General features: G+C 53.3%; 2 protein-coding genes across 10 annotated transcripts in view; one reads left to right on the top strand and one right to left on the bottom strand.

The window, feature by feature from the left end:
* The window catches only part of ZFYVE28 (zinc finger FYVE-type containing 28), a 97,181-nt gene that overhangs the window by 30,205 nt on the left and 41,441 nt on the right, over positions 1-25,535 (top strand). For all 9 annotated transcript variants that reach the window (XM_043905985.1, XM_043905986.1, XM_043905987.1 and 6 more), the window contains exons 2-3: positions 16,643-16,783; positions 24,894-25,031. In XM_043905985.1, coding sequence (XP_043761920.1) covers positions 16,643-16,783; positions 24,894-25,031 — 279 coding nt within the window. The remainder of the gene's footprint in view (positions 1-16,642; positions 16,784-24,893; positions 25,032-25,535) is intronic.
* On the bottom strand, positions 7,462-7,815 carry LOC122696261 (60S ribosomal protein L39). The gene has a single exon (XM_043906001.1). The coding sequence runs from the start codon at positions 7,764-7,766 to the stop codon at positions 7,611-7,613; it is 156 nt and encodes a 51-aa protein (XP_043761936.1). The 5' UTR covers positions 7,767-7,815; the 3' UTR covers positions 7,462-7,610.

Genomic DNA, 25,535 nt, shown 5'->3' with positions numbered 1-25,535 from the left:
TGTATTTTTTCTGATTAGTGTTTTCATGTCTTTGGCTGTATACCCAGGAGTGGAATTGCTGGGCCCTATGCTGGTTCTACTTTTAGGTTTTTGAGGCCCTTCAAAGGGTGGCAAGAGTACAGGCGTGCTGAGTGGCGTGGCCTTTAACTGCACTGTCCCGTCCCGCCCTGAGCCTCTCAGGTTCTTGCCGCTCTGCCCCGGGCATTCTTGCCGACCCCAGGCTGGGCCCCCGGCCCCCTGCTGAGATGGGGCACTGTTACCTCTGTCCCCAGGCACCCACTGATCTGATTCTGTTATCAGGTGTGTTGTTCAGTTGCTCAGTTGCGTCTGGCTCTTCACGAATCCGTGGACTGCAGCTTGCCAGGCTTGTATTTTCCAGAATTGCGTATAAATGGGATTGTGTATACTCCAGTCTATTTGGGGCTGGCTTCCAGTCAGCCTCGATACTGTAAGGCTCACCCCTGTGGTAGAGACTGTCGGCCGCTCACAGGCGTGTTCGCCGTGTGGACGGGCCGCTCATTTGTCTCACGCAGTGGATGTGTGGGTTGCTTCCACCTCTGGCCGTGACAGATGAAGCCCTCCTGAATGCGTGTGCAGAAGTCTGTGTGTGGGCGGGGGCTTTCAGGTCTCCTGGGACAGCTGGGCACAGAATGGCTGGTTCCTCTGGTCAGCGAATGTTTAACTCTTTGAGAACCTGCCAAACTGTCTTCCGAAGGTTGGACCACTTTGCACCCCCACCAGCCGCGTGAGGTTCTACTTGCTCTGCACCACCGCCGGCACTTGGGTGGTGAGTTTCTGAACTTCAGCCATCCCGGCAGCTGTGAGGTGGTGGGTCACTGCGGCCTGAATTTGTACTTTTCCAATGACCACGTGTTGAGTGTCTTTTCGGGTAGGTCTTCTTTAGTTCAGTGTCCAACTCTTTTGCTCATTTTAAAATCCAGTTGTCTTCAGACTGAAGTGTGAGAGTTCTATGTTTCCTCCGAAATATATGTGTTTGACAAATATTGTCTCCAAGTCCGTGGCTAGACTTTTCATTTTCTTAACAGGATCTTTTGAAGAGTAAACTTTAGAATGTTGGTGAAACCCAGGGTATTTGTTTGTTTGTCTGTTTTATAGTTCACGGTCTCCGTGAACTACTTAAGAAAGCGTTGCCAAGCCCACAGTCACGGATTTCCTGTTTGGGGCCGATGGTTCTGCGTGTGATGAGTAAGGTCTGCGGACCGTTGCTCTGTGTGTAGCTGTCCAGTTGTTCCAGCTCTGCTTGCGGACAGGACGCTTCTTTCTCCACCACGTTTCTTTGCTGATCTTCGGCCATGTCTGTGTGGGTCTGTATTTCTGGACTCTCCGTTCTGGGGCATCCCCAGGCACTGTAACAGCCCAGACCATCCCTCCCTCACCGACACACCTGCGTGGGCGGGCCCTGACTGGGTGCTGAACACAGGACCCCCAGGTGCAGCATTTACGGGGCGGGTGTAAGCAGGTCGGGGAAGGGAGGCCGCCTTGTGACATTGAGTCTGTCCTGGGGGGTGCGCTCCAGGCATGCAAGGACGAAGGGACTCCTCCCTGTCCTGCTCTGGACAGCCCCGTTCCCCACCCCCCCCCCCGACCTTGCCACCTTCCCACCTGAGCGCTCAGGTGGACGTGGGCTGACGTCTTGTCCCAGATACTCTGCCCCGCCTGCCTTTCAGATGGCCTCGCACTTAGGATCCACCCCGCCAGGGCAGGGCGAGTCTGGTCCCCTCAGGGGAGATGGGGTGGGCACACGGGAGGGCCCAGAGCAGGAGCCCAGGGCTGCTCAGCTTTTGCCACTGTTGGGGGTTCATGTGAAAAGCTTTAATTATTTGTGCACTGTTGCTGAAGGGAGTCTTTCTAGTGTGTGTGTGTGTGTGTGTATGTGTTTATGTGTGTGTGTGTGTGTGTGTGTGCATGTCTGTGTGTCTGTGTGGGAGGGTATGGTGTGTGGGGGGCAGTGTTTATGTATATATGTGTGTGTGTGTGAGAGTGTGTGTGTGTGTGTGCGCACGTTTGTGTGTCTGTGTGTCTGTGTGGGTGTGTATGTCTGTGTGTGGGTGTCTCTGTGGGGGTGCAGTGTGTGTGTGGGTGCAGTGTGTGTGTGTTTATGTGTGTATGTGTGTGGGGGCAGTGTGTCTGTGTGTGGGTGTCTCTGTGGGGGTGCAGTGTGTGTGTGTGTGTGTATGTGTTTATGTGTGTGTGTGCATGCACGTTTGTGTGTCTGTGTGTCTGTGTGGGTGTGTATGTCTGTGTGTGGGTGTCTCTGTGGGGGTGCAGTGTGTGTGTGTGTGTATGTGTTTATGTGTGTGTGTGCATGCACGTTTGTGTGTCTGTGTGTCTGTGTGGGTGTGTATGTGGGGGGGGGGTGCAGTGTGTGTCTGTGGATGTGTGTGTGAGGTTTTACCCTGACCTGAGAACCTGCATCTGAACTATTTCCCCACCAACCCCATCCTTGTTTTTTGGGTTTTTTTAGCAGACTCCCAGGTGCTTCTCTTCTGCCATATGTCAGAACATCCTGTAAAAATGCATTAAAGCCAAACAGAGGCCCTTGCTGGACTCCTCTGCAGATAATTTTTACCTTCTGGTGAAACAGCGTGTTGGTGAGAACAGGTGTTCTGTCAGGATGGCTATTTTTAAAGATGGGGAGAGCTTGTTGTCTGTGATCCGTGCCTCTAGTGAATAGCAGCCTGTGAGTCAAGCGCCTCTAAGTTTTATTTGCATTATTTGCTAAACCGGGCCGCAAGCACAATACAGAAGGAGACTCTGCCCGGGGAGCCGGGTGTGGGCGCTGGGAGCCCTCGAGTGGCCCGGAGGCCCGAGCCAGCCTCCCTCTGCCCGTCCCCCTCAGCACCCTAGATCAAACCTCCCCCCCTCCAGCTCCAAGTCGCCCCCCTACGCTGCTTCCCCATAAGAAGTGGGATCCAAAACCTCAGAGGTCTGACCAAGAAGAGCCAGACTCAGAATCTGGGTTGCGAACGCCTTCCCCCGTGTCCTCGGAAGACCCCCGTGGCCGCTTCGGTGGAGAGCGGGCCCCACATCCTCCTGAGGAAGCACCCGGAGCTCTCTGTGCCACCCAGAGAGGTCAGAGGGACAGACTCCGGTCCTGCAGGGCCACAGGCCATCAGAGGGAGGCCCTCAGAGCCGCAGGCTGGGAGGGAGCAGGGACAGCCGTCAAGCGACACCTCGCCGCCCTGAGGAGACGGCGGGATCACGGGCGAGCGCTCAGCAGGGCCTCCCGCCTCCCTCTGGCTCAGCCGCGGCCCTGGGCCCAGGCCGCCTCCGTCCTGCGGGAAGGGTCCAGGAGCCGGGGCGATGTCTGTTCTCCGAGGCACCGGTGTGGGGGGCCCGTGGGAAAACGCACCGCCCCCACGCGTGACCCGGGGCACGTGACCCTGGACACCCCGTCTGCGGCCCAGCCGGCTCTGCGGGACCCGGGACGCCTCAGTGTGTCCAGCAGGGCCCGGGCAAGCAGCGCTCGGGGAGTTCTCCATGGACTGAGTCTGTGGAGAGAAGCGGGGCTCACGGGGACCCCCTTCTCCCTACCTGTGCCGGGGTGCGTCTGGGTGGTCAGCGTGGGCGTGGGGATGCTGCTTTCCCGTCCCATGGCTGCCGTGCCCACAAAGTAGGTGGCTGGGAATAGCAGGAATGTAGCCTTTCATGGTTCAGGAGGCCCCCAGCCTGGATGTGAGCTGTCGGGAGGGCTGGTCCCTCCTGCAGGCTGTGAGAGGGAGCCTGGTCCTTGTCTCCCCTGGTTCTGGGGGCTCCAGGTGCCCCAGGGCCTGCAGACCCTTCACTGCCGTCTCCGCCTCTCTCCCCCGTGGCCTCTCCTCTGTGTGTGAGTCCCCCCCCCCCCCCTTGTCAGGACACTTGTCATAGCAGGCAGGGCCTTTCGGTCATCCTGGATGGCCCCATTCCAAGGCCCCGCCCTATCTTCCATCTGCTAAGGCCCCTTTTCTCAAAGTGTCGGTCACCCAGTGTGTCTGTCTCTTTGCGACCCCACGGACTGTAGCCCGCCAGGCTTCTCCGTCCATGGAATTCTCCAGGCAAGAATACTGGAGTGGGCAGCCACTCCCTTATTCCCTTCTCCAGGACATCTTCCCGACCCGGGGATCAAACTCAGGTCTCCTGCATTGCAGGCAGATCCTTTATTGTTAGTCTACTCAGTTGTGTTGACTCTTTGTGACCCTGTGAACTGTAGCCACGCCCCGCCCCTGGCTCCTCTGTCCATGGGATTCTCCAGGCCAGAATACTGGAGTGGGTAGCCACTTCCTCCTCCAGGGGTCTTCCCAATCCAGGGATCGAACCCATGTCTCCTGCACTGCAGGCAGATTCTTTACCATCTGAGCCACCAGGAAGCCCCTCTGTACAGCAAGTTGGATCCTGATCCTGATGGAACTGCCACGCTGCCCATCCTCACCTGCCCGCAGCTTTGGTGGGGTCACGTGGCCGCCGCAGAGCGGACCCTTGTTCCCCCCCATGGAAGGCTCCGTGTAGACCGTGCGTTTGCCTACGTGACTGTGAGAGAGCAGGTGTGGTCAGTCTCGAGAGCCCCTCAGTACCTCCACTCACGTGCAGATAGATGACGGGAGCAAAGAAGACTCACAGACAGACAGGAGCAGACAGAGGGCGCTCCACGGCGTCAGTCACCAGGGAGACGCAAGTCCAAGTGAGACAGCACTTCACACCCCCCGGGACAGCAAGAATCAGGAAGCCAGACGGCAGCATGGGGTGGGGAGGACGTGGAGAAATCGGACCTCCAGCGCTGCTGCTCCGTGAGCAGTTTTATTGACATGATGTACGTGCAGCTCTGTATCACGAGGTGTGATTGACATGTGTCAGCTTTAGGGGTACAGCACGAGGATGTGACTCCCATACGTCACGAAACGGTTATCACAGTCAGTTCAGTGAACATCCATTTAGCTCTCAGGAACTAAAGAGCCTCTTGATGAAAGTGAAAGAGGAGAGTGAAAAAGCTGGCCAAAATCTAAGATCATGGCATCCGGTCTCACCACTTCATGGCAAATAGATGGGGAAAAGTGGAAACAGTGACCGACTTTATTTTCTTGTGCTCCAAGATCACTGCAGATGGTGACTGCAGCCACAAAATTAAAAGATGCTTTCTCCTTGGAAGAAAAGCTATGACCAACCTAGACAGCATATTAAAAAGCAGAGACATCACTTTGATGACAAAGGTCCCTAAACTGTGGTTTTTCCAGTAGTCATGTACGGATGTACATGAGTTTGACCATAAAGAGTTTGACCATAAAGAAGACTGAGCACCGAAGAATTGATGCTTTCCAACTGTGGTGTTGGAGAAGACTTTTGAGAGTCCCTTGGACTACAAGGAAATCAATCCAGTCCATCCTAAAGGAAATCAACCCTGAATATTCATTGGAAGGACTGATGCTGAAGCTGAAGCTCCAAAACTTTGGTCACCTGATGCAAAGAGTCAACTCACTGGAAAAGCCCCTGATTCTGGGAAAGATTGAGGACAAGAAGAGAAGGGGCCAACAGAGGATGAGATGGTTGAATGGCATCATCGACTCAATGGACATGAGTTTGAGCAAATTCCGGGAGATGGTGATGGACAGGGAGGCCTGGCGTGCTGCAGTCCATGGGGTTGCAAAGAGTCGGACACGACTGAGCGACTAACAAGTGTTTATTTATCATGTTGTACATCACATCTCTAGTGCTTCTTTTTCTTACAGTGAGAAGCTTGTATCTTGTGACCACCTTCATCCAGTCCCCCCTCTGCCATCCCTATTTCTGATAACACAAGTCTTATCTCTTTTTCTGTGCGTGTGTTTGTTTTAAAGCATATACACTGGAAGCCTTTTTTTTTTTTTTTTTTTTTTTAATACATTTATTTGGCTGTGCTTGGTCTTAGGTGGCGGTCTGTGAACTCTTCATTGCGGCAGGTGAGTTCTAGTTCCCTGACAGTGGATCAAACCTGAGCCCCCTGCTTTGGCAGCACAGAGTTCCAGCCTAGGGAAGTCCCCCTCCGTCTGTTTGTTTCTGAAGTACAATTGGTCTTCAACACTATTTCAGTTCCTGTTACACAACATGGTGATTTGACATTTCAGAAGGATCACCAGGATGAGTCTAGTAGCGTGGGGCGGGGCGAGGTGGGGTGAGGTGGGTAGACGTGGGCGTGTGTGTCCCCGTATAAAGATACGACACAGCTACTGTTCCCCACGCTGTGCATTTCATACCCGCGGCTGGTTAATCTTCTGCTGAAACTTGTCCCTCCGCGTTGCCCCTGCTTTTTCTCTCCTCTCCTCACCCCTCTTCCCTCTGGAAACCACCTGTTTTCTGTAATCTATACCTCTGTTTCTGTTTTGTTATGTTCGTTCACTTGTTATGTTTTTTAGATTCCACGTTTAAATGAAATCATGCAGTATTTGTCTCTTCTCCGTCTGACTTAACCTCACGAAGCATAATACCCTCTAGGCCCACCCATATCATCACAGATGGCAAGATGTCATCCTTTTGATGGCCGAGTGCGTGCTGTTCTGCATGCCTGCAACATCTTCATCATTCATCTGTGCATCGGCACTTAGGTTGGTGCCACATCTTGGCTGTTGTAAACAGTGCTGTGATGAACGTGGAGGTGCAGATATCCCTTTTGATTAGTGTTTCCACGTTCTCAAGACAAACTCCCAGAGGTGGGATAACTGCATCAGGTGGCAGTTTCATTCTTAGCTTTTTGAGGAACCTCCATACTGTTCTCTATCGTGTCTGCACCGATTTACATCTCCATGAAAACACACGAGGGTTCCCTTTTCTCCACACTCTTGCTAACATTTGTTATGTGTATTCTTTTTTTAAAAAAAATATTTATTTATTTGGCTGTGCCATATCTTAGTTGCAGCATGTGGGTTCTAGTTCCCTGACCAGGGATCAAGCCCAGGCCCCCAGCATTGGGAGTACTGAGTCTTAGTCACTGGACCATCAGGGAAGTCCCCATGTGTATTCTTTTTGATGATAACCATTCTGACAGATGTGAGGTGGTATCTCACTGATGTTATGATTTGCATTTCCTTCATAGTTCCTGATGTTGAGCATCTTTTCATGTGCCTGTTGGCCGTCTGCAATTCCTTTTTGGAAAAATGTCTATTCAGATCCTCTGTCCACTTTTCACTTGTTTTTTTATGTTGAGTTGTATGAGTCCTTGGTATATTTTGGATACTTTCCCCTTATCAGATTATCACTTGCAAATATCTTCTCTCATTCTGTAAGTGGCCTTTTCATTTTATCGATAAGTTTCTTCATTGTACAGATGCACTTTAGTTTGATGCTGTCTCATCTGTTTATACTTACTTTTCTTTCCCTTGCTCGAGGGGACAAATAAAAAAAAAAAAAATATATATATATATCTAAGACCAGTGTCAAAGAGCATCCTGCCAATGTTTTCTTTTTTTTTTTTTCTTTTTTTTTTTTTTCCAACGTAACGTATCATATTTATTACTGGTCTCAGACTGATAGTGAGGAAATAAGAAACATCAGGAGCCAAGCATTACAGTAGTGATGTTCTCACTGTGATACGGCTGCTTAAATAAGTGATCTTAACATGTGTGCCACTTTTTATGTGACGCTTCTTATAGACCCAGCTTGGTTCTTCTCCAATGTCTTCTCTTGGAGTTGTACCTAATTTTATTGCCAGTTTTCATTCGAATCCATTGAGGAATGGGACGATTCTGCTTTTGCTTCTTGGCCAGGAATCGCTTGATCCTGAAAGTCTTGTGAGAAGACATGGTGCGGACAGAACTCAACCGCACATAGGATGGCGGAGAAGAGAAAAGAGCCAATGTTTTCTTTTAGAAGTGTCATGGGTTCAGGTCTTATATTTAAGTCTTTACTCCATTTTTAATTATTTCTGTAGATGGTATAAGAGCATAGTGCAGTTCTTTTGCACGCAGCTATCGAGTTCTCCCAACACCATTTACTGAAGAGGCTGACTTGCCTCCCTTATCATAGATCAATTGCCCATATAAGTATGGGTTCATTTCTGGGTTCTCTAGTATGTTCCATTGATCTGTGTGCCTGTTTTTGTGCCAGGACAATGCCATTTTGATTAGTATAACTTTGCAGTATAGTTTGAAATTAGGATGCATGAGACCTCTAATTTTTTTTCTTCTTTCTCAAGATGGTTTTGCTATTCAGGGTCTTTGTGTTTCTATACAAATTTTAGAATCATTTGTTGTAGTTCTGTGAAAAATACTGTTGATACTTTGATAGGGATTGTATTGAATCTGTAGATTGCCTTGGGTAGTATGGTCATTTTTACAGTATTAATTCTTTCAATCTATGAACATGGATTTCCATCTGTTTGTGTTACCTTCAGTTTCTTACTTTAGTGTCTGATAGATTTCTGAGTACAGGTCTTTTACCTCCTTAGTTAAATTTATGCCTAGGTATTTTATTCTTTTTGCTGCTGCTGCTAAGTCATGTCAGTCGTGTCCGACTCTGTGCGACCCCATAGATGGCAGCCCACCAGGCTCCCGTCCCTGGGATGCTCCAGGCAAGAATACTGGAGTGGGTTGCCATTTCCTTCTCCAGTGCATGAAAGTGAGAAGTGAAAGTGAAGTCGCTCAGTCGTGTCTGACTCTTCACGACCCCATGGACTGTAGCCTACCATCCATGGGATTTCCCAGGCAAGATTACCGGAGCGGGTTGCCATTGCCTTCTCCGTATTCCTTTTGATGCGATTGTAAAAGGGATTGTTTTCTTAGTTTCTTTCTGGTAGTTCCTGGTTAGTGTATAGCAATGCAATAGGCTTCTGTATGTTAACTTTATATGGCAACTTTGCTCTTACATCTTGTTAAATCGTACAACCAGTCTGGAATATAATCAGATTTTCAAAAAATTTAACATAGTCACTGTATGGCTGGCACTGTATGGAATTCTACTTTGGTTTATTCCAAAAAGAGCTGAAAACACATCCACATAAAAACCTGTTTGTAGCAGCACTATTCATAATGGCCAAAGGAGAAACAAGCCAGACGTCCATCAACTGATGAATGGATTCACAAAATGTGGTCCATCCACATGGTGGAATATTCAGTTCAGTTCAGTCGCTCAGTCGTGTCCAACTGTTTGAGACCCCATGGACTGCAGCACTCCAAGCCTCCCTGTCCATCACAAACTCCCGGAGTTTACTCAGACTCACATCCATTGAGACCGTGATGCCATCCAATCATCTCATCTTCTGTCATCCCCTTCCCCTCCCGCCTTCAATCTTTCCCAGCATCAGGGTCTTTTCCAATGAGTCAGCTCTTAGCATCAGGTGGCCAAAGTATTAGAGCTTCAGCTTCAACATCAGTCCTTCCAATGAACATTCAGGGTTGATTTCCTTTAGGATGGACTGGTTGGAGCTCCTTGCAGTCCAAGGGACTCTCAAGAGTCTTCTCCAACACCACAGTTCAAAAGCATCAATTCTTTGGTGCTCAGCTTTCTTTATGGTCCAACTCTCACATCCATACATGACTACTGGAAAAACCATAGCCTTGACTAGACAGACCTTTGTTGGCAAAGTAATGTCTCTGCTTTTTGATATACTGTCTAGTTTGGTCATAACTTTCCTTCCAAGGAGTAAGCGTCTTTTAATTTCATGGCTGCAGTCACCATCTGCAGTAATTTTTGAGCCCCCCAAAATAAAGTCAGCCACTGTTTCCACTGTTTACCCATCTATTTGCCATGAAGTGATGGGACCGGATGCCGTGATCTTTGTTTTCTGAATGTCAAGCTTTAAGCCAACTTTTTTACTCTCCTCTTTCACTTTCATCAAGAGGCTCTTTAGTTCCTCTTTGCTTTCTGCCATAAGGGTGGTGTCATCTGCATAGCTAAGGTTATTGATATTTCTCCCAGCAATCTTAATTCCAGCTTGTGCTTCCTCTAGCCCAGTGTTTCTCATGATGTACTCTGCATATAAATTAAATAAGCAAGGTGACAATATACAGCCTTGACGTACTCCTTTCCTGATTTGGAACTAGTCTGTTGTTCCATATCCAATTCTAACTATTGCTTCTTGACCTGCATACAGGTTTCTCAAGGGCAGATCAGGTGGTCTGGTATCCCCATCTCTTTCAGAATTTTCCACAGTTTATTGTGATCCACACAGTCAAAGGCTTTGGCATAGTCAGTAAAGCAGAAATAGATGTTTTTCTGGAACTCTCTTGCCTTTTCGATGATCCAGTGGATGTTGGCAATTTGATCTCTGGTTCCTCTGCCTTTTTTAAAACCAGCTTGAACATCTGGAAGTTGACAGTTCACGTATTATTGAAGCCTGGCTTGGAGAATTTTGAGCATTACTTTACTAGTATGTGAGATGAGTGCAATTGTGCAATAGTTTGAGTACTCTTTGGCATTGCCTTTCTTAGGGATTGGAATGAAAACTGATCTTTTCCAGTTCAGCCACAAAAAGGAATGAAGTGCTGACACATGCTACTACATAGAGTAACCTTGCACACACGCTAAGTGAAAAGAAGCCAGACGTGAAAGACCACAGCTTATGATTGCCTTTAGTTAAATGCCCAGAACAGGCACATCCATAGACATGGTGGATTAAGAGGGACCACTAGGAATGGGGGTGAAGCTTCTTTGGGGGCGATGAAAAGATTCTAACTTTAGTTCCTGGTGATGGTGGATGCTCTGTGAATATACTAAACCCTGATATTGCATACTTTAAATCAGGTGGATGTTATGGGAGGTGAGTCATGTCTCAGTAAAACTGTTTCTAGAAGCTAAGTTCACGCTCTCTGGAGAAGGGGTGGCAGGGCTCGTCCGAGCAGCCCCGGGTGAGGCGGGGTCAGAGGGTCTGTGCTGGGACACGGCAGCTACCCTGGGTTCCCAAGTCCTTCAGTCCTTCAGGGGGTGGTCTGGAGCGGTGCGCTCCCCCTTCTGGTTCACCAGGGGCCCCCTCAGTGCTGGCTCCTGCTGACATCCTGTCTCTTAGGTGCTCCCATGGGGACCTCCCCGGGATTCCTCCCCAACCAGCGTGTTCCTGGGACCCAGGCAGGAAGGGCCTCTCCCAGTCCACTTCACCCCAGCCCGGGGGCGGGGGACGTGCTCAGGACAGTAGAATGTGCCTGGGGAGGGCTCCGGCCTGGGCCAGCAAGGCCGAGATCTGGGTGAGCACCTGCAGTAATCCACATGACCCAGCACCCGGGATCCCTGCTCCAGACCTCTGATTGCTCCTCTGACTAAACAAATAGGTTCAATTCACGTGCGTTATAATTAACTCATCTCAAGTCGTTTTTGAAGGAGAGAAATAATTCATAATAAGCAGTTTAAATTCCCATTTCCCATGAGTGGATTTCCGTCCGTGCTAGAAGCTGAGAAGACCGCAGCCTCTCCACGGCTGTTTCCCGGGTTGCTATCAACCAGGCAGGAGTTTTCTCGGCAGCAGGGCGTGGCCCCGTGTCACCCCGCAGGCCCGAGACTTCTGGGACAGTGTCCCGTGGCTGTTAGCAGAGCGGGAACAGAATTGATTGGCATGCTGACAAGTTCAGTAGGTAATAAGTCTTAAAAATAAAATGCTTTTTAAAGAACCTGAAACCTATTGGAATTCAAAGACGAGCTCTCCTGCAGTTTGAAAGCCCAGCTGTCAGTCATCGTTTGTTCCGATTGGTGCCGCGGTGACCCCCTCCTCCGCCCCCCAGGGCGGTTGCCACCCTGGGCTCCTTTTCTCTGCGGTTAAGGAAGAGCTTCTTTATGACCCACTGCAGCTGCTATGGTTAAATTTCCTGCAACCAGTGTTCTCGGCGTGTCATCTGTATATATATACAACACTCGATTGAGAGTTTTATCTGAGAATGCCTTCTCCTGAAAACCCTTCTCGAGATGCTCAGCTATCTCCAGGCATCGTGTCTGCACGTGCCACGGCCAAGGCCTGTGTGGTCACCTGGGGTGTCGCAGGGCCCCAAGCCCAGCGTTCCCCTGGAAGGAGGGTGTCCAGCCCAACGGGGCCACCTCACCCTCGCGGGACCAGACCAGCCTTCTCTGGGGCAGGGGCCTGCTTCTCTGGAGCGGGTCCTCCCGTGGTGGGGGTCGGCGTTATCCAGGGGCCTTCGCTGTGCCGCACAGGCAGGGACCCTCCGCGGGGGTTCTCCTGAGGTGGGCTGCCCTCCGGAGTGACCCACAGCGGGGCCGCTGCCCCCCGAGCTGGCTGTGGCTTTCGCGGTAGCTGAGACCAGCTCGGTGGGGGGACCACCGCCTGGAGAGCCAGCAGGGGCGGGGAAGCGGCTCGCTGGTTGTCTAAGCTGGTCCTGGAATCGAAAGCTTCCAGGGCACACGTTCAGCAGACCACCTAGGAGGCCGCACAGGCCTGGGCTTGCCGCAGGGCGGTCGGCGGTCAGCTCTGCATAGGAAGGTCCTCTTGCTGTTCAGTCGCTCGGTCGTGTCCGCCTCTGTGACCCCGGGGACTGCAGCAGGCCGGGCTGCACTGGTGGTGACCTTACCCCAGGTCCCTGGGTCCCGAGAGTGAGCAGTGGCCGGAGGGGCAGCCTCGAAGCCCTGGTGGAGGACCCTGGATGGGAAGGCAGGCAGCTGGGTGTGGGTGGGCGCAGGGCATCCAGCGCCTGCTGGCTGGCTGGCAAGGCAAGGCTGCCACCTTGGAACGACAGCAGCGTGTGCCTGTCTGGGGCTCTGATCCGCTGACGGGCAACGGGTGATGCAGCCAGGTCAGCGCTGGGGCCCTGACGCGCTGGGGTGGACCAGGCCAGCCTTGAGGACCGGGGTCATGGCTGCCCGGCACCCCCAGGCCCCGGGGACGGAAGGATGTGGTGGAGACCCGCAGGAGGGCCTGGCTCGGTGTTTGGAGGCAGTGAAGGGTTTCCGGTCCTGGTGGCCCGTGGTCAGTGGGTTTCCCTGACAGTCTCGTGTAGCCTGGGCTGCTTCCCCGAGCCCAGGGCCCGAGGGCCAGCGGGCTGCAAGAGGCCCCGCTCGGGGAGCAGCCAGACTCTGTGCACGACCCAGGGTCTTCTTTGGTTTCTCGGCTATGCTGTGTTCAGGCTTGGCAGAGTGGGGTCTGAGGCTTTGCTGGGGGGCTTGTCCAGGAGAGGCCCAGGCCTGGGCTGGCCCCACCAGCCTTCACCCCTGAGCTGCCTGCCACCTGTCCACCACCTGGGGAGCCACCGAGATCTGGAAGGCTCTCCTCTGCCCAGCGGGAGGGTGGTGGGGGTCCCATGGGGTGTAGTCTTGGGAACGAGGGTTCGGAGCCCAGCTCCTGTCCTGGGGCAGCTGCTAGGGGGCCAGCAGGGGGCGGGGGCTGGCTGCTCTCCATCGCCAGGCTTGCACTGGGGGCGCGAGGGCACTGGTCCTTTCCGTCCTGGCCACGCTGCCTGTCCTGCCATCTGTCCTGCCCACCTGTCCTGCCATCTGCCTCCTCCTCTCCTCCCCTTCCTGGAGCTTGGCCAAGACCGCGCTGCGGTGACCAGGAATCCTTCTAAGGTTTTCCTGCTGCCGCATTTGCTTCCTACTTGGGAAGCAAGAGTCATGGATCCTGTCCTGGTTACTCTTAACCTCCTCCTCTTTCCCAGGCGGATCCCCGAGGGTCCTTAGAGTGAGACCTGGGCTGACCGCCGGCTCTGCCGTGCCCACTGATGTGACCTTGGCTGTGAGTTTTCTTCATCTGGGTCAGTATCGGGCCACCTCACCGAGGGGCCTGGTGGTACCTACTGGGACAAAACCGGTGCCCTGCCCAGGGCTGGGGGCACTCATGGTTCCCGTCACATTCTGCCCCAACCCAGCTGGCCAGCCTCACGAAGCTTAGGTCCCTCCAGCATCGTCACATGCCTGGCTCAGATGGGCACTTGAGGGCAGGGCCTCAGATCATACACACCCAGGCATCCACGTCGCATCCCACAGCCCCAGCCTGCATCACAGAGCAGGTGTTTGCATGATGGATAATTCCATCAGCTTCACAGAATCGGTTCTGAATTGTCAGCTTCGGCGCTTCGGACTTACTCAGTCACTGCTGTGTTTTTGTGTGTTTTCTCTTGCCTTCTTGGAGGCTGCTTATTCACTACTCATCTAACCGCCTAAGTGCTATCTTCGTGAATTTTATTTTTGTCCTGTAACAGTGAAAACTGTCACTGCTATGGATTTATTTTGAGAAAATATTGACATCGTGTGCCAAAAAGACATCCTTACTGGGCTCTATTTTATTCTCTCATGGTTTTTATTTCAAGGTAGGGTGAGTACTTCTTCCTGACCGTATCAATTGATTCTCTTTGCCGTGGACATTTTACTCAGGGACATTTGAAAGTCTCATTTAAAATTTAATGTTAAACGTTGTTGAATGAGGCCGGCTGATCCAAGTCGCAGAGAGCAGCACGTCTGTCCTCTTCTCTCTGTCTCCCTGCCGTCCGCGGTCCCGCCTCCAAGCTGGCCTGAGGGTGACCCTGCCCTGCTGGACCGATTTAGGTCTGAGTGATGAGCCAGGCTAGAGATTGCTGTGTTTGCTTTGTTCTCTGCATACTTAGAAATGGAAACGTGGCACCAAAATGTTCTTTTGGATCCTGTTGATCAGCACAAATTGAATCGCTAAAGTTGTATTCATTCATTTCCTGGACCCTTGCCTGGAAGTTTCGTCTTCACAGCGTCTGGGTCTCCCGGTGGGGATCTGACACCATCGGCAAGATTCTCCCGCCGCACCTTGGCACCCTGAGCCCCCCGGGAACTCTTTCCATCTTTTCAGTTCTGGCTGTGTGTCACGGCCTGAGGGATCTCAGTTCCCTGACCAGGGATCGAACCCGTGCCCCTGTGCTGGAAGCGTGGAGTCCTAACCACTGGGCCGCCAGGGAAGTCCACAGAGGAGAATTTTGATTCTTTGTTGGAAATCATTCCTTCCGAGGGGGCTGGAAAGCTATCTCGGAATATAACTAAAATTTTAAAATCACACAGGCCTTCTGTATTTCAACAAAATAAAGATAGTTGCCAGCTTAAAAAAATTTTTTTTCTGAATTCTCTAATTTCTTCAATGCATGCACGTGTGCACATGTGTGTGTGTTGTACACATCTCTCTGTTTTTGGTGATGGTCAACACACTCGTAGCTCTGGTCTTAAGCTCTTGGCTGTACTGGAAGCAAAGCGCCGTGAGCCCAAAGGGTCCGTCTTGGTCCTTCCACTCCCAGGCGACAGGTTCCGCTCCACCCGGGCCGTGTCCCCAGGGAGGGGGAGGCCGGTTTGGAGGATGTTTGTTGCTCATGGTCACGGAGGTGTGTGGCCCACCCAGTCTGGGGGGTGCTGGGTGGGGTCCCCCGATACTGTGCTATCGTTTTCTTCCCTGCCTTTCCCTGGGCGGGCGGCCCTCTTCAGCGCCCTTCTGACTTCTCCCTCATGTGGGTGTCGGCCACGCCCTGGAGGTGCCAGGTTAAACCCTGGGAGGGGTGTCTCTCCCTGCCCCCCAGCTTCTGAAACCAGGAGGCCCCGGGGTAGGAAGTGGGTCCAGGTGGGCCGTAATGAAGGGATGGGCCCCGGGAGCCTTGAGGCCAGGGTGGTGAGGGCACCGTCCAGACAGCTGCCCGCCTTCCAGCCCCTCTCCTTCCGGTCAGCACAAGGAAGGGGGCAAAAATGTACTGCCAGCCGCTGACCCGACCCTGGTTCCCCTCTCGTCACAGAGGGGTCACTGGTGGGCATCCTGGGGGAGTCAGCCGAGCCCATGGAGGGGACCTGGGAGTCACGGATGCCGGGGGCCTGCAGGGTGGGGTCTGGCCTGCCCTGGTTCTGCATTCTCAGCAGTGGGTGCTCAGGTGCCTTTGCTGGATAGGGGTTGGGGGGGGGGTGAATCTCTGATCTCCTGTGAAATGTCCCCAGGGGGTCCTCCCCGTGATCCAAGACCCCTGCTCGGAGGACGATCCATCCGGGAACGGGTGACCCTGGGGGAGGGGCAAAACTCAGGCTCCATGAGCTGAGCTGTGAGCTGAGAAATCACAAAAATAAGTCACCTTGTGTTCGGCAGATTGCTGGGCGCAGTCACGGGTGGGCTGCCTCCCAGGCAGGAGGAGGAGGGAGCAGGGGCTGACCTGTTATCACCTTCGCTCCGGTCTCTCTGCGATCACGGAGGGCCCTCGTGTAAAGACACGCTCGAGGGTGCTGTCCCCCCTCCCGTGGGCGTGTCCTCACCCTGCACTCGGATCAAGGGGACACGGCCTTGGCCCCAGGGCCGGAGGGAGACCACGTGGAGGCCTGCGGTGGCCGGAAGTGTGTGGACAGGACACGCGGTGTGGCCACTGGGCTAGAGCTGGGGGCGGGCAGGGGACCTGCAGGCCTGACGGAGGCTCATGGAGACCCAGGGTTGGAAGGGCCCCCTGGGGGTTCCGTGGGAGCTGAGCCTCTGAGAGGAGGGTGTGCCGCGCCAAAGCCCCGCTCCTCCTGGCATCGTGGAAGCTGGGCTGCCGGCTGGGGGGCCCAGGCAGCAGAGCCGACCCTCCCTTCAGCCGCTGCCTTTATGGCCTTGGCTTAGTCTCCGGAGTAAAGCTCCTTCCTAAGAGTGAGTCCACTGTCCTCGGCCCCCAGCACGCCCCAGCCCCTGTCTGTGGTCACCTCCCCCAGGCACGCAGGGGCGCGGGGGCCCGTCAGGGTGAGGGGGCCACACCCGGGGTGCCCGCTCACTCCGCTCTCCCCACAGCGGTCGGACCCACAGCTGCTGGCGCAGTTCTACCATGCGGACGAGGAGCTGAGCCAGGTGGCCGCCGAGCTGGACAGCCTGGATGGGCGGAAGGACCCCCAGCGCTGCACGCTGCTGGTCAGCCAGTTCCGCTCCTGCCAGGTGAGGGGCGGGGCGGGCGGAGGGGCTGCGGGGAGCCCAGCTGGGGGCGGGGGGGGGGGGCAGAGCTGGTGAGAAGGGGCGGGTTCACGGGCCCCCTCCAGGGGTATGGCGGGGACGGAGGGCCAGCGGAGAAGGGGGTGGGCCTGCGTGGGGCTGCCCCAGAGCTGGCGGGTGGCGACCTCCCCGCTGCACAGTCCAGACCGCCCTGCTGGGAATTCCTGCGGCCCAGCAATCATGGCTTCACCAGCTGGACAAATTCTGTCGAGCGACAGCGGGGTGGGTCATTCGCCGAGTCCCAGAGCCTTCTCAGCCCACCAGCCTGCGCCTCTCCACTCGGGGAGGTGGGGGTTTGGGTGTGCGTCTGAGATCACAGGGCGGGTAGGGTCCTGCCAAGGGTTTCAAACACCAGGGTTCTGACAGGAGGAGTGCACCCTCCTCTGTCATCTCTCAGGAGGGGCCAGGGCCCAGGGGGCCACAAGGGTCTCCTACCTGCCTGGTCCCTGCAGCTCACTGAGCCCTGCTGGGGAGGAGGCATCCTCTGCCCCTCCCCACCTGGCCCTGCTCTCCTGGCGGGGGGGGGGGGGGCGGGGGGGACTTTCTCCCTGGGACTCTTTGATCCCAAGCCCTCCTGGACCTGCTCACTGCATGATACACAGACGGACCGAGTGGCTGAAACTTATCTGGCGCCTTGCAGAGCCTCGGCAGGAAAAGCAGAGAGGGAGATCTGCCCTGGGACTGGATGCAGGCGAAGCAGCTTTAAAAAGGTGGAGAAAAGTCATAAAAATCAGCTAAAGTACCTCACACTCACACGGCAACACCAGAACCTTTCATGTCTCATGCTCCCTGAGAATCTCTGTGTCGGGGCCCCCAAGGCCACCCCAGGTTCCAGCAGGAGAACACGTAGGACTCGGCACATTCGTCCTCTCGGCTCTGATCCATCACAGCGAGAAGCTGCGAAGCAGAACCAGCAATGGGAGAAGGTCCAGTGGGGGAGGGGATGGGGGTCCAGGGGAGATGGGCGCTAGCTTCCAGAACCCCGTCCCGAGGACACACACAGACCCACAGAGACACGTGTCCCCAGGGAAGCCCGTCACAGACTCAGAGCTGGGGTTCTTACTGGGGGCCGGCCCCGGGGGCCCCTCTGCTGGGCAGGCACTCAATCCAGCCCCAGGGAGAAGGGTGTGAGTGCAGACACAGCAGGGAGGCACGGGGAGCCCCCATCGGTGGGGGTGCTGGGGGCCCTGCCAACACCCCAGCTCCTGGACGCCAGCCCAGGGCCAGCCCTGCACATGGGCCTCTCGGAGGACGGCAGTCAGGCCCGCTGGGAGGACCACTCTCTGCACAACTGCATGGCCCCAAGTGTGGCTGAGGCCCCCCGGGTCCTGGCTCCATACTCAGCTGCCCGCTTGGGAAAAAGGACTTGGAAGAGCCTCCGAAGTGAGCCTCCCTGTGCCAGCCGTACCTTCAGAGAGGCCGGCGGGGTCACATGTAACTGGCCTGTTACTGGGGCGCCTGCGGTTGTCAGGGGCTCCTGTGGTGGTGAATTCCTGTGAAGCTCAGCTGGTCACAGTGGGAAGTGATTTTCATCTCTAAAGTCTCTCCTGAAACAGGCATTTTGCCCTTTCTAGTTTTCATCGAGGTCTCACGTTCTGAATGTCACAATGCCGCTGGTTCATTCCCTCCTTCGTTCCGCGGTGCTTACCCTCAGAGGTGCCCCTCTGCAGAAGGTGGATGATGCCACCGGGGGCAGGCAGGCTTGAGGGGGACGGGGTGGGCGTCTCGCACAGGCCGCTGCAGTCAGGGAGGGGTTTGGACAGAGGCCGTGCGCCAGGGGTGTGCCATGAATGACCACGACACACATGAGATAAAATGTGCTGGTCTGGCGGAGGGGCTGGCTGCAGCACGCCCTGCTGGGCCCCTGGGTGGCCTTGATTTTAGAGCCCCGTCACCCTGGGGGGGTCACCTGGATTTAGCTGGTCTCCAGTCCAGGGGGCTCAGTGGTGAGGAATCCGTATTCCAATGCAGGGGACATGGGTTCGATCCCTGGGTTGGGAAGGTCCCCTGCAGGAGGGAATGGCAACCCACTGCAGTCTTCTTGCCTGGAGAATCCCGCGGACAGTGGAGCCTGGCGGGCTGCAGCCCAGGGGGCCGCAGAGTCGGACACGACTGAGCAGGCACGCACTTGCTCTTCCTCGCCCCTGATGTTCCCAGCATCTGTGCGTCAGTTCCCGGAGCATGTGGACGCCCCCCACCAAGTGCCCAGAGGTTGACTTTCTCAGCCGTGGGCAGGGGCTCAGCCCCTTGCCTGGGGTGCCTCAGGCTTCCCAGGTGCCATCACACCAGGTGCCCTCCACTCAGCGGGGGCATCTGTGCGGAGCCCGCAGGACAGCACCAGCCCAGCCTGGTTCTGCTTTCCGGGGAGGGCCTGGGGGGGGTCACATTTTCCTAATTCTTTACAAGCCTGGTCATTTTTTTTATTGGCTGCCTGGCATTGGGACTTCTACCTTGCTGGTAGCCGAATATTTTTGTTTTCCTGTTCAGCTTTTGGAGCTTTATTTTGTAATACAGGTTGGTTGCTTGTAAATGGTTGGATTCTTTTTTTTGTTGTTGTTTTAAGATGTCACGCAGGATCAGAGCTGTGTTTAGTTTGGGGCTAAGAAGCGTTGCTACTGAGTACCCCGGCTATGGACTCAGTGCCCTGTGATCTGTGAGCATTTCTTCGCTGTGGGCCCTGTACCCAGCTAGACACTCAGGGGCCTCTCCGCAGCTGTCTCCCCGAGCAGCTGGCTCATCTCCACTACTCTATCCTCTGGATTCTGGTGGCCTTGGCCTCCCCAGACTCTCGGTTCTGTCTCTTCAGCCAGGGTGTTTGCTGGGTCCCGCCTGGTCCCCTCTGTCTGTGCCAGGACCCGAGAATTCCCTCCAGGCAGTGGGCTGGGCGGTCACAGCTCCCGCCTCATCTGTTTTTCTTCTCACTGGGGTCATGCGTTGCCTGAGGTCCAGTGTCTGGAGAATCCTTGCCTGTTTCCATATTTATCGTTTGAGGAGGTAGTTTTCATTCCTGTCACTCCATCTTGGCTGGAATCGGACGTCCCAGTAAAGATCCCATGAGGGACACTGTGTTCAGCACTGCTCCAGCTCTGGGGACCGGTCAGCATCCCTGGGTCCCTCGGCGGATATTTACTGGGGAGTCCTCAGGCAGCTCCGGGCCTGGGCTGGGCAGTGGGGAGCATCACCACCAAAAGGCCACATGACGTTGGGCAAGGGCTTGGCTCCCTGGCCCTCAGTAGCCTCCGCTGTTTTCTGGGCACTTGCTGTTGGTTTTGACATTAGCTTTTAGTTAGTTTGTTGAATCGTGAGAAAGGGACCTGCCCACCCAGAAAATCTTCTAAAAAGAACTGACAGTGAGACTGCTCAGTGATGGTTGGATTTTATTTTCATGTTTTGTGCAGTTCTTCTTATGGTGCAGAATTTCCTTCCGAGTTTAGGGCATCACCTGTTTGCATTAGAAAGTCGCGCTTCCTGCTCACATCTACTGCCTGAGAAAAACGAAGCTCAAGCCTCAGAGGAGGGGAGGGCTATTGAGACAAAATTGCCCAGGGTGAGAGTGTCAATGAGTGCCGTCTCTCTGGAAAGCAGTTTGGCAGAATGGGATCAGAGCCTTTAACCGCAGTTCATGCTTGGCTTTGTCATGCTGCCTCTAGGCATATGGCTTCTGAGGGGCCAGCCCGAAGTTCAGCATCAGGCACCACATGGTGACTGCATTATTCGAGGAAAATTAGAAGTGTTGTAGCGTCCAGCAGAGGCGGAAGCAGGGAGTTGAAAGGATGGTGTGTGCCCTGGGATCTTACGTGGCTCCCCATCACAAGCTGGACTTCTGGGAAGTCATAGTAGCGTGTCCCAACAGTAAGCAACAGCAGCAGCATGCAGAGTGACGTACGCGGACGATCCCAGCTGACGGGAGGAAGCCCATGGGGACAAGAACAGGGAGAGGGCGTGCCACCTGCAGTCTCTGTTCCAAGGACACTCCCCGCCCCTCCACATTCCCGGTTCCCAGTTCCCACGATGGATGTGCATTCATCTCAGCCTTAACAAACCACAAAGGAACGAAATTTTCAACATTCTTGTAATTCTACTGAATGAATGGTACATGTTTCCAGAACAGGACATTTTGAGAAAAGAGTGGGGTGGCATCTAAGGTTCAGTGAAGCAGCTTTGAGGAGACTGGGCTTACAGGTCAGCCCTTAGTGACGTCCGTCTGACAGCAGGTCTTGCCTGACTGTGTTGCCATCAAGCCCAGGATGACACAGGCTGAGAATGTCAGTCAAAGCAGCACAGAGAGTGGGTGTTGAAGATCCGCTTCTAGAGCGTCTGTCCACCCAGTTCAGTTCAGTTGCTCAATTGTGTCCGACTCTTTGCAACCCCGTGGACTGCAGCACGCCAGGCCTCCCTGTCCATCACCAACTTCCAGAGCTTGCTCAAACTCATGTCCATTGAGTCAGTGATGCCATCTAACCATCTCACCCTCTGTCATCCCCTTCTCCTCCCACCTTCAATCTTACCCAGCATTAAGGTCTTTTCCAAGGAGTCCGTTCTTTGCATCAGGTGGCCAAAGTATTGGAGTATCAGCTTCAACATCTGTCCTTCCAATGAACATTCAGGACTGATTTCCTTTAGGATGGACTGGTTGGAATTTCTTGCAGTCCAAGGGACTCTCAAGAGTCTTCTCCAACACCACAGTTCAAAAGCATCAATTCTTTGGTGCTCAGCTTTCTTTATAGTCCAACTCTCACATTCATACATGACTACTGGAAAAACCATAGCTTGGACTAGATGGGCCTTTGTTGGCAAAGTAGTGTCTCTGCTTTTTAATATGCTGTCTAAGTTGGTCATAGCTTTTCTTCCAAGGAGCAAGTGTCATTTAATTTCATGGCAGCAGTCACCATCTGCAGTGATTTTGGAGCCCAAGAAAATGAAGTCTGTCCGTGCTTCCATTGTTTCTCCATCTGTTTGCCATGAAGTGATGAGACCAGATGCCATAATCTTCGTTTTTTGAATGTTGAGCTTTAAGCCAACTTTTTCACTCTCCTCTTTCACTTTCATCAAGAGACTCTTTAGTTCCTCTTCCCTTTCTGCCATAAGGGTGGTGTCATATGTGTATCTGAGGTTATTGATAATTCTCCTGGCAGTCTTGATTCCAGCTTGTGCTTCATCCAGCCCAGCGTTTCTCATGATATACTCTGCATTTAAGTTAAATAAGCAGGGTGACAATACACAGCCTTGACCAGACATACTCCTTTCCCAATTTTGAACCAGTCTGTTGTTCCATGTCTGGTTCTAACTATTGCTTCTTGATCTGCATAGAGATTCTTCTCAGGAGGCAGGTCAGGTGGTCTGGTATTCCCATCACTTTTAAGAATTTTCCACAGTTTGTTGTGATCTACACAGTCAAAGGCTTTGGTGTAATCAATGAAGCAGAAGTAGATGTTTTTCTGGAATTTTCTTGCTTTTTCTATAATCAAATGAATGTTGGCAATATGATCTTTGGTTTCTCTGCCGTTTCTAAATCCAGCTTGAACATCTGAAAGTTCATGGTTCATGTACTGTTGAAGTCTCACTTGGAGAATTTTGAGCAGATGAGTGCAATTGTGCGGTGGTTTGAACATTCTTTGGCATTGCCTTTCTTTGGGATTGGAATGAAAACTGAGATTTTCCAGTCCTGTGGCTGCAGCTGAATTTTCCAAATTTGCTGGCATATTGAGTGCAGCACTTTCACAGCATCATCTTTTAGGACTTGAAATAGCTCAGCTGGACTTCCATCACCTCCACTAGCTTTGTTCATAGTGATGCTTCCTAAGGCTCACTTGGCTCCGCATTCCAGGATGTTTGGCTCGAGGTGAGTGATCACACCATCGTGGTTACCTGGGTCATTAAGATCTTTTTTATATAGTATTTCTGTGTATTCTTGCCACCTCTTCTTAACATTTGTTGCTTCTGTTAGGTCTATACCGTTTCTGTCCTTTATTGTGCCCATATGCTTCCCTGGTAGCTCAGTTGATAAAGAATCTGCCTGCAATGCAGGAGACCCTGGTTTGATTCCTGGGTCAGGAAGATCCACTGGAGAAGAGATAGGCTACCCGCTCCAGTATTCTTGGGCTTCCCTTGTGGCTCAGTTGGTAAAGAATCTGCCTGCAGTGAGGGAAACCTGGGTTCAATCCCTGGGTTGTGAAGATCCCCTGGAGAAACGAAAGGCTACCCACTCTAGTATTCTGGCCTGGAGAATTCCGTGTACTGTACAGTTCATGCAGTCACAAAGAGTCAGACACAACTGAGTGACTTTCACTTTCACTTTTGCATGAAATGTTCCCTTGGTATCTCTAATTTTCCTGAAGAGAAAATTCAAGTCCTTCCCATCTCTAGTCTTTCCCATTCTATTGTTTCCCTTTATTTCTTTGCATTGATCACTGAGGAAGGCTTTCTTATCTCTCCTTGCTATTCTTTGAAACTCTGCATTCAGATGGGAATATCTTTCCTTTTCTCCTTTGCCTTTCGCTTCTCTTCTTTTCACAGCTATTTGTAAGGTTTCCTCAGACAGCCATTTTGTATTTTTGCATTTCTTTTTCTTGGGGATGGTTTTGATCACTGCCTCCTATACGATGTCACAAATCTCCATCCGTAGTTCTTCAGGCACTCTATCAGATCTAATCCCTTGAATCTATTTGTCACTTCCACTGCATAATTGTAAGGGATTTGATTGAGGTCATACCTGAATGGTCTAGTGGTTTTCCCAACTTTCTTCAATTTAAGTCTGAATTTGGCAATAAGGAGTTCATGATCTGAGCCACCGTCAGCTCCCGGTCTTGTATTTGCTGACTGTATAGAGCTTCTCCATCTTCGCCTGCAAAGAATATAATCAATCTGATTTCGGTGTTGACCATCTGGTGATGTCCATGTGTAGAGTCTTCGCTTGTGTTGTTGGAGGAGGGTGTTTGCTATGACCAGCATGTTCTCTTGGTAAAACTCTATTAGCCTTTGTCCTGCTTCATTTTATACTCCAAGGCCAAACTTGCCTGTTACTCCAGGTATCTCTTGACTTCCTACTTTTGCATTCCAATCCCCTGTGATGACAAGGACACCTTTTTTTGGTGTTAGTTCTAGAAGATCTTGTAGGGCCTCATAGACATGTTCAGCTTCAGTTTCTTTGGCATTAGTGGTTGGGCCACAGAGATGGATTACTGTGATATTGAATGGTTTGCCTTGAAAACTAACAGAGATCACTCTTTTGTTTTTGAGATTGCATCCAAGTAATGTATTTCGGACTCTTCTGTTGACTGTGAGGGCTACTCCATTTCTTCTAAGGGATTCCTGCCCACAGTAGTAGATATAATAGTCATCTGAGTTAAACACGCCCATTCCAGTCCATTTTAGTTCACTGATTCCTAAAATGTCTATGTTCACTCTCTCCATCTCCTGCTTGACCACTTCTAATTTGCCTTGATTCATGGACCTAACATTCCAGGTTCCTTTGCCATATTGCTCTTTATAGCATCGGACTTTACTTCCATCACCAGTCACACCCCCAACTGGGCGTTGTTTTCTCTTTGGCTCCATCCCTTCATTCTTTCTGGAGTTATTTCTCCCCTCTTCTTCATGAGCATATTGGGCACCTACCCACCATCTGTCCACCCAGGAATTCCGTTTCTCTAGCTCTGTCCTCAGAAATGTGTGCACAGGCGTTCAGAGAGATGTTTGGGGCGGTCACCGTGGCCGAGCCTGCAGGAAGCCTAGGGTGGGTCTGCAGGGGGAGGTTCGGCCGTCGCAGAGGGCGACACACTGTGCCCGCAGGGACTGATGTGGGAAGTGCCCCAGTGCTCGTGGCTGGCGCCCTAGACACCTGGCCGTGGGGAAGGGGAGGCAGGTGGGTGGTCCTCCCTGGGTGCTTCTGGGACGGTCGGGCTCCTCGCAGTGTGAGCCAAACAGGCCCCCGGGCACTGCCACATGGCCACGACACCTCCCGGCACACCAGTGCTTGTTTCTCGGATTTGCCCAGCGGTCCTGCCAAGCCGCCCGCTGCAGCTGCGTCCTAGTGCCCTCCCCGCTTCTGTTTCAGGACAACGTGCTGAACATCATTAACCAGATCATGGACGCATGCATCCCCCAGGACCGAGCCCCGCGGGACTTCTGTGTCAAGTTCCCCGAGGAGATCCGCCACGACAACCTGGCCGGCCAGCTGTGGTTCGGCGCCGAGGTAGCCCAGCTGGTCCTCCGTGACTGTCCCCCGTGGGCGCCTGCAGATGCAGGGCGTCTCCTCTCCTCCGGGTGGCAGACGGTGCTGAGCCTGCTCCCCTGAAACTACACAAGCAAATACAGACACGAGGTTTCACATGTGATTTCTATGAGGTTCTTCAGCCCCCAGACATGTGAACATGGTCCTCTGCTGCAGTAACCCCGACACTCAGACGGCACTGACCCCCCTCACGGGGCTGTTCACTCCTGCCCGGGCCGGGGGGCTGCACCCCAGCCCGCACTCCCACCAACACTCACACGGCCCTTAGATCGCGGTGTTCCGCTCCCAAGGAGGCGCCTGAGGCTCTGGAGGGAGGTGACCCTCCCAGGCAGGACCAGCCTCACTCTGGGCAGCAGTGTCCATGGGGAGCCCCCTCCCTGGCCCCTCTCTCAGGACGCTAGCACACGCGGTCCCCCCCCCACCCAGCTCTCCAGGACTCCTGGCCTGCCCCCGCCTCCCTGCACA

This window comes from Cervus elaphus, chromosome 6 (assembly GCF_910594005.1).
Source record: "Cervus elaphus chromosome 6, mCerEla1.1, whole genome shotgun sequence".
In the NCBI taxonomy this organism is placed as follows: Eukaryota; Metazoa; Chordata; class Mammalia; order Artiodactyla; family Cervidae; genus Cervus; species Cervus elaphus.
Note: the sequence above shows the minus strand (reverse complement) of the source record. Positions and strands in the feature narration are given on the sequence as shown.

Coding starts and splice junctions, on each gene's coding strand:
- LOC122696261 (XM_043906001.1), bottom strand. CDS start 7,766: ATGTCTTCTCACAAGACTTTCAGGATCAAGCGATTCCTGGCCAAGAAG.